The sequence below is a fragment of the Polypterus senegalus genome, chromosome 13 (genome assembly GCF_016835505.1).
Source record: "Polypterus senegalus isolate Bchr_013 chromosome 13, ASM1683550v1, whole genome shotgun sequence".
NCBI lineage: Eukaryota > Metazoa > Chordata > Cladistia > Polypteriformes > Polypteridae > Polypterus > Polypterus senegalus.
The window spans coordinates 2297838-2306811 of NC_053166.1; the positions used below are offsets into that span (position 1 = coordinate 2297838).

Here is an 8974-nt window from a genome sequence, read left to right on the forward strand (position 1 = left end):
GTGACCGTTTAGCAGTGATCAGGAGCCCTGTATGACTAAAAGGTCTCTTACCGGCTGCAGACGCAGGACGTTTGTGTGCGGTCATGTGACTGCATGGCTATGTCCGATTAGTGAAACAGAGTCATGTGATTATTGTTGCTATGTCTGTTTGATAAAACAGTCATGCAGTAGATCCGCTGGCGACTTCCCTCCGACTAAAATATAGTGTATACAAGTGTGTAAATGGAAAAAAAGCAACGAGTCAAGTGTTGCACAATGCAGCGGAGTAAGAGTAGAGTTTCTTCTTCACAAAAGTACTCAAGTAGAAGTAAAAAGTATGGTGCAGTAAAACTACTCATAGAAGTCCAATTTTTTCAAAAAGTTACTCAAGTAAATGTAACTCGTTACTACCCATTGCTGGAAGTAAGGCAGGCATTACAATCAGTAGTAGCAAATTACAAATTAGAAGTACTTTGTGGCAAAGGAGGAAATCTATTCATTTATGGCTCACTGAAGTAATAAAATCATCCCATTTGTGAACTCGGCCAGCTTTATAAAGGTGTAACAATCTCCGGCAGCTGCTCTCACCTGGCAGACACCAAGGCTCTTCCATTCCCGAGTTCTTCTGTGTGTCCTCCTCATCTTTGACCTTCCAGATTTCCAATATTCCCTCAATTTTACTGTCTAGTCCAAGCAGGTCCATATCTGTCAGGGACACAGGAGCAGGTTCTTTCTATGGCACCCTGTGGAAGAATACAGAAGTATGTAGGACAATTACCAGATAGCCTCTCATTCTCTGCTGCCCTCCAGTTATTACATTTGCCTAGTTATACTTCCATGTGTCAATGTTTACGTGTATTGCTTATTTCAAAATAGTCTGGACAATTACAATATCTGTTAATGTCTTCAAAGATAAATAAAAGGAAAAGAAAAAAACAATTACAAGGTACTGGTGCCAAGCTGATCATCAGCCTGAGCACTGGAGATAAGTCAAGCTGGGAAGCATTCACTGGTACAGTGGGTTGCTGCACCCACCACACGATGAAACAACTCTGGATCCCAGCTGGCAACCTCCCAGGCAGACACATGGTCCAGTCCCACCCTCCAGAAATTACCCTCTATCTGCTGCAGCCTGGTGTTATGTGGGCGACCCCTTGGCCTAGTCCAGCCACTCGGGTGCCCAACAATGAGGATCTTATGATCTGGATCACCCTCGGGGAAATGCGCCACATGGCCAGGGTGCCATAACTGACACTCCCTCACAATGCAGGTCATGTGCCTCATTCGGGACTCCATGAGCAACACAAAGTCAAACCAACGGGACCCAAGGATTATCCGGAGAGACACCGTACCAAAGGAGTCCAGTCTTCATCGCGGGTCAATGGGTTGCGTTCATGTCTCACAAACAGGAAGCACCAGGACTCTAAAGACTTGGACCTTTGTCCATTTGCAGAGATATCGGGAGCGCCACACACTTCTTTCCAGCGACCTCATGACCCCCATGCTCTCCCAATCCGTCTACTGACTTGTTCGTGAGTCACATGAACATTAGAGAACATGGACAACTATTTGTGCCAAGAGGGAAACTGGTTTTATACCATACCTCTTTACATAATCAGACAAATCAATATACACACAGACACACACCAGCATTACTAAAAAGTAAGAAAATTAAAAAAAGAAAGAAAACATCTGACTTGGCAGTCCCAGTTCAAGTTCAAGTTCGGGTGGGCTATACAGGAGTAATACTGTTGATATGAAGGAGCCCCAGTTGTTTCTTGACACCCATTTGCTGAATGCTTCATTGGCTGAAAGTCCTCAATGTTGTTGTGTCATAGAGGATGTGCAGCTTTGTTCATAATGGCAGTCGGTTTCATCTTCGCTGTTGATTTGGTGGGCCTACCTTTTGAAGTGATGTTACCAGCCCAGCACCACACATAATACATAACAACATTGGCCATCACAGAGCTTTAGAAGGTGTGAAGGAAGTCACAAATCACATTAAAGGAACACCATCTCCTAAGAAAAACAGCCTGCTCTGCCCATTCTTATATACCGTAGTCCCTCTGTGCTCCAAGGCCAGTCCAACCCTACACTGATGTGACCCCCAAGTGTTGTAGCAGTGCACCACCTCTACATCCACTCCGTACATGGTGGCTCTGTGGTGCAGCGAACGTCAGTAAGCAGTTCCTTGGATGTGCGGATGTTAAGGTGCAGACAATTCACTTTTCAACTTGAAACAGAGTTCTCCCCTCCTCTGCCTCATCCCCCTTATCATTACTCCTCATTAGTGCAGAACCACACTGGTTAAGAATAGTTGTAGACTTGTGAAAAATTCTTCTAGGAGAAGTTTGTCTCCGCCTGACCCTAACACTGCATTACATGGGTTCAGTAAAATAACATCAACTTGAAATGTAACGCCATGTGTAAAACTATTGAGGCACATCATTTACTAACTCAGCCAGGAAACTGAAGACACAGACATAAATGTCAGGTCAAAATTAAAATGGCCATTGGAAGTCATTGTTTTTGGGATATATTCTTGGCACGATTTACCCCTTGTGGTAAGGATACATTCTTGTTCATTCCTCTATTCACAGCGGCCATCATGAGTGAAGTTTTTGTGTAAATTTATATGTAAACAGAGCGTCATTCTACAAAACGCAACATCACAGCTTAGTGCTGTAACTCAACAAGTCCAAAGTCAAGCAGAGGTTCTAACACAATATAATAAGGTGGCACCTATGAGAACACGGGCACACACATGTACAAAATACCACAGATAACACGGAGTACATCATTAAGTGCAGCAAAAGATTATCAACTAAAACAAAACTAAAAAATACATACAGACTTAAAAACTAAACAAGGACTCTTCTGTCTGTGAGCCCACCAGTGCTGCTCACATAAGGCCACTAATGCACCACTGGATTAAAATTATTTAGCTATCAAAACTTTTCAGCACAGATGCAGTAACACTGCACCCAGGCTGATGGCTGACACACTCACACACACTCACACACAGGCCGCTGTGAAAACCACCAAACTCATCATTAGAGGAGACTTGACGGATCTGAAAACTGAATGTCAGCCACAGTACGGGATCAAAATCGCAGGGCACTGCTTGTCCTGGAAAACTGTCGCAGTTCCCCTTTTTTGCCAAACAGACATTTTTATTCAGTATTGTATGCTTTTGTTTTTGTACAAATGGGCAAACTTGTCTACATGTTGAATAATTTCAAGACCTTACTTGGAAAACTGAGATTAGGCAGAGCCAGACTTCTCTAGTGATTCGATCAACCAGGACACACAACAAGAGACAAGGACCACAGTAGAATCATCAAAGACTTCATCGATTTAAGTTTATAACCCAAACTGACTGCTAATTCCCAAGCTGCACCACATATTGGATTTAATGCCAAAGCAGGCACATCACTCCTACACTGGCACCCTGTATTAAGTTCAAATACGTGATGCTTGCCCACAGAGTAGTCAGTGGGTCAGGACCTCCTGTGGATGTATGGAGACACCTGTGAGGTCCTCTGCCCCTTCTTGCACTCCCAGGTTAGGGTTAGTTCAGGTTAGCTAGTTAATGAATGCCTTCTGATGTCACCACTGCACGGCATTGTATCTCAATTCAGACTCTTTTCATGTGTAGCTCCTTGCTGGCGAGATGACTGCCCACCTCCACTGGAACTGCGGACTCCCTCAATGTGTTGAAGACGCTTTTCTTCTCTTGTTCTGTAAATGTTTGTCTAATTGATAATGGCTTTGACAGGACAACTTGCTTGTATTGTGGTCAGAACTCTTCACTTGTGATTTTTACATTTTCTAATCTTGTCCGGTCACACCTGCTCCAACACAGTCCCCTCCACCGAGGTTTACTTGATTACGTTGGCCACTTTCGATAACAGCATCTGCTAAGCACATCATTTTATATTTCACAGCTTATTTAGGCCTCCTATTTATTACAATAGAGAAACAGACTAAAACGTTCAGTGTGGTGTAGATGCAACTCTAAACAGCCGGCAATGTTAAATGTAAATGATCCTACTAAGAACTTGGAGGAGACACTTCAATGGCTTGCATGTTAGCAGGATGTTCTGCTCTCTAAAGGTTTATTTATCCATCTCTTTCAAGCTCTTGCTTATTCCAAAACAGGGTGGAGAGGAGCCAGAATTGTATAATGGCAGGGCTGGGTACAAGAGTGGAACTGACCATTATATTAAAGGGTACAGTCACACCGGGCCATTTCAGGCTTCCCAATGAATTTAACATGCAGGTCTGTGCAAGTCAGGAAGAAACGCAGGACAGTGAAGAAAACACACAAAATACCGAAGGAGAAGGAGCAAGCAGCCAACAACTGGTAGGTGTCAGCTCTGCTATTGTCTCTAGACCACCGTCTACAAGCTCAGTTTAATAAAGCATGAAAGGCTTACAGTCAGCAAGTCAAGAAGTTTTACAAAGGAATTTAGAAAACATTGGTATAAAATCCTGTTAGCGCCAGAATGGCTAAAAATGTTTTTTAACCTATACAGTATTGCTTAACACTAAACACCAAAGCACAACTATAAACTTATTCCATACTACTAACATTACTATCCATTTTATTTAATATTCACGTGCTGCTGTTTAGTAAGACCTTACATCCTCTATAACTCTGAAAAGCTGAAACTGCGTTCAAATCAAATAACTAAATGCTGTTGGTGTAATGACGGCCACAGGTAATCTAAACGTCACTTCATGTACTACCATATGAATGCTGCAAAATTTAAAAAGTCCAAACACTTTACAGGATGAAATCAACGCCAACTCTAAAAGCTTCTGTGAAACTGCAGCACAGAACAAAAAGTGAGCTGTGAGCTCCTTGGTTGGTTTCCAGTATTTCCACCAAAAATAAGAACGTTCTTAGATAAAGAAAAAGCGCTACATGTCTGGTGCAAACGAGAAGCATGAACTGGCGTCACCACTTGTCATTATAAACTCATTCAGTCCTCAAAAACGTCACGTGTGTTGGAATAAACTGGGAGAAAAAAAAGAAAAACAAAACACGCACTGGCAGGCTTATAAAACGGTAACGGCACAAAAAGGAGTGAGTTAGGCGAGAGGGCGGTGTGAAGGTATCAAGTGGCCAGTCTTCGAGAAGAGACATCCTGCACTGCGTGAAAACAACCCTAGTGTGCTGACAAAGTGTCTGAAGGAATCCCGTCACTTCTCAGTCTCTACTCCTACACGGCCTCAATGGCTGCAGGTTTTCATTCGGTCTACTTTCCTAATTCGTAGAAGGTTATTCATCTTATGGATCCTATCTTGTGGCTGAGTAACGTATTAAGATTATGTCAAGTCATGTCATTTTCTAACACGATTAAGCTAGACAAAGGTTAAAGGGGGAGCTGGAGCCAATCTCAGCCAGCATAAGACGCAAGGCAGGAACAAAGCCAGGACAAGGCGCAAGTCCATCACTGGGTGAACACAAACCCACCAAACACACCCTAGGGACAATTTAGTGTCACCAGTCCACCAAAAATGCTGGAAGTATTTAACAAAGAATTTCCATTCAAATGATGTCAATATTTTAGACTGTCTGTGCTGGTTTTAACCTGGCTCATTTCCAACTGGTCTTTATTTTTTTTCTCCAGCCGTCTTGAGTTTTTTTTTTTTGTTTGTTTTTTCTGTCCACCCTGGCTATCAGACCTTACTCCTTTTCTATGTTAACTAATGTTGTCTTATTTTAATTTCTTATTTTGTCTTTTATTTTTCTTTTCTTCAGTATGTAAAGCACCTTGAGCTACTTTTTGTATGAAAATGTGCTATAGAAATAAATGTTGTTGTTGTTGCCGCAGTGAGCTGCTCAGGAGGATCCCGTGCTGGTCTAGCATTTAAGGTATCAGGACTAACTTCTGGATTTGCCAGTGCCAGTGTGCCCCGGAGCTGTGGACTAGTTGCAGACCAAGACTAAAATTAAGCACAGTTGCAGTGGGCTTCTGGGAGTGGGAGAAGGGGAATAAATGAAGTTGTGTACTAACTTAGACCACGTTGTCAACGGGTTTAATTGTCTTAGTACAGTCGGTAATGTTAAACTGAACTCTGCATGCACCAGACAGAAAATTGTGGACATCAAAAAGCACAAATATGACATTAAAAAAAATATTTGAACCATATTTTATATTTGAACTGAAGGATAGCTTAATATTCAAACTAAAATATTTAACTCAAAGCCACAGAAAGACAAGCCGGGCATGGACATATTTATATTGTGTAATGTAAAAAATAGACTCTGTTTCTTTTTACTGAAGATTATTGTTGATCCATATTTTTCTATGTCCTTAATTACAAAAACTTTTGGCCATCGGTTTAGAAGGAGAACATTGAAAGATGCTGCCAGCTTCAGAAAGTTCTGGAGAGATTGTTACGGGTGTCCTCCAAATCCAACATGAGATGTCTCACAGCATATCTTATATAGATGGAGCTTGTGTTCTACCAGAAGTTTGGACTGTGATGACAGATTCTTTATGGATGCTGTCCCGTCAGTGACCAGGTGTTTTATATGCTTTGGTGACTGTGGATTAATTCAGTCATTAGGCAAAGCTGGGCACATTATGAAAGACAAGCAGCAACTCTTCTGTAATAACTGGAAAATTCGAGAGTTACAGCGAGAGTAGATTAAGACCCCCAAAGGCTCCAGGGTGACACATGTATATATTTACACTATATGAATATCACATAAAAATAAAACAAGGTAGGGGTTACACATAAAGCCATTTGTACTTTACATTTGGGGGGCATAAAATGTGCAAATAACCACATACTTGTCTGTGTGGAGGAGTGTCAGGTATAAACAGAAAAATGCCAGCATTACTTTTTTTTTTTTTGCATATGCCAATGCCCGTTGATAACTAGGGTCCCCCAGGCACACACCACTAAAGGTCACCTGAGCAGAGTGATGGGCAAGCCATGTTCAGACAGTTTGGTAAACTTATTTTAAAACAATAACTGCAATTGTTAAGCTAGATTAGTTTGGCCATTGTTTATCGTAAACTAATTCACTTCAAGTATATGAAAAGGTCCACAAACACCCGTTGTGCAATGGCGACGAGAGGGGCACTCTAGTTCAGTGCTTCCCAAACTCGGTCCTGGGGACCCCCTGTGACTGCAGCTTTTGTTCCAACCAGCTTCTGTTTTTAATTGGACTCCAAGGCTAATTAAGTGAACTGTTATTTTCCAAGTTCTGCGTTTTGGAAACAATACAGAAAAATAAATTTTGGAAAAAAAAAGCATTAAAAAATGTACCAAGCAGTTATATGGGAATTATGTATTATTATTATTTTTTTTTTTAACAGTATTTTCATTCTACTTTTCCAGGTGTTCTAATCAGTTAATCCATTAGTTACTAATCAGTGGGGCTGACGCTAAAGTAGACGCAGCCTTTGATTATTCAGTGTTGTTTGCCCAGGTGTCTACTCTGCTCGTTTTTAATTGTCATTAATAAGAAACGGCAAAGGTGGAAAACCACACAGAGAAAGGTCAAAATAAAATGAATGAAGCATTTAAATTGATGGCAAAAGCAGAAATATAATTTAATATTGATCTACTCAGCTATTCACCGAGACTGCGTTTTGACTGGAGGATCATCTCCTCTTAGTGCCGCACTATGTAGTCTGGTCTTGATCCACTGCATGTTTGATACCATCTCAGTAGGTACACCATGACTGACCCCATTTGCTTTTATTTATTTCATCTTAGTCTGTTATTGAATGCAACGGAGATGGCAACTTTTGTGTTGTCTTATGTAAACATCAACGAATAAGACATTTTGGACCTTGAGGTACTGAACTTCTCCAACAACTTACCCTGGTGCAATGGCAACTGCATTAGCTTTGCCAATTTGCTACAACTAACCTTATAATTAGCAGCCAATTCTTACCGTTAACAATACCAGCCACTTTAAATTATATGCCATGGCAATGCAAAGTGTGTCCCATTGATGTGACTAACTGGCTACCAATTAAGGAACTGGCTGGAATGAAAACCTGAGACCGCTGTGGGCCTGTACAAAGCGAGTTTGAGACCCCTGTCCCTAATCACTGCAGAATTACACATTTCAGATAACGCCGAGTCAATCAGTGCACAGACGCTGATAAAAGAAACCAGTGAAAGTGAAGACCACCAAATGTAAAGGAGAAACAATCGAGCTTAACGTCAAGGCACTCGCGGCATTAAACGCAAACTTCACAAGTGCTACGAGCTGCCGGGCGGGTTTAAAGGGTCTAAATAAAATGTATTACTGTATTGTTATTACTGTTAAAGGTGCCCAAACGAAACCAGCCCCACTGCCATCGAGGGACACGCCGGGATCCTGGATGTTTGCTCCGTTTCACATCTTGCTGACATTTCAAATCAGCGTCAAACTCCGCTCGCTTCCACAGCACGAGCTCCTTCCCCCACTGCCCACCTCTCATCTGTTTTCCCAGCCCGTGTCCTTTCCCTCTGACCTCCCTACAGGACGTCAAGTGCCGGCGGTCCCATTTCTCTGCGAGCCCCCGCCACCCCACGACAGGGGTCGACCCCCATACCTCTACGAGTGGTCTCCTCCAGTCGAAATGCGGCTCCAAACAAGGCCCTCGTCCGACCGCACGTCTCTTTGCGCTCTAGCAGGGGGTTCCAGCTGCGTCTCTTACCGTCTGTCGTGTCGTTTACTGCTTCAAAAAAGCAGAACGCCAGCACGGCGATCACATCAGCGTGAAGATCCTAGCTTTGGCCGGGGCCATCTGGGTGGACGCGGCAGCTGTTCGGATGTCTCCCGACTGCACATCACTACGGGCGGTCCACTGAGCCTCACCTGCCGTCCTCCCTACCGGCGGCTTCAGCTCCCTTTTCTCGAGAAGCTCCCTTAGCGATCTGCCCAGCCGAGCGGAAGTGGCGAGCTAGCGTAGAGTGGGCGGGACGGAGAGAGAGAGAGAGCGCGCGCGCCCAGGTGTCGCGTGCTTCCCGCCCA

The 8974-nt window shown here is 43.0% G+C and overlaps 1 protein-coding gene across 2 annotated transcripts in view; it reads right to left on the reverse strand.

Moving 5' to 3' along the window:
* Window positions 1–8850, reverse strand: part of LOC120542105 — a 32183-nt gene extending 23333 nt beyond the window's left edge. The window contains exons 1-2 of one of the 2 annotated variants that reach the window (XM_039774268.1): window positions 8658–8850; window positions 568–722 (exon numbers count right to left, since the gene is read on the reverse strand). In XM_039774268.1, coding sequence (XP_039630202.1) covers window positions 568–682 — 115 coding nt within the window. In that variant the 5' untranslated portion in view covers window positions 683–722; window positions 8658–8850. Of the gene's footprint in view, window positions 1–567; window positions 723–8552 lie in introns of both variants that reach the window. The other variant, XM_039774267.1, reaches the window with a different exon arrangement.
* Between the last annotated feature and the right edge of the window lie 124 nt (window positions 8851–8974).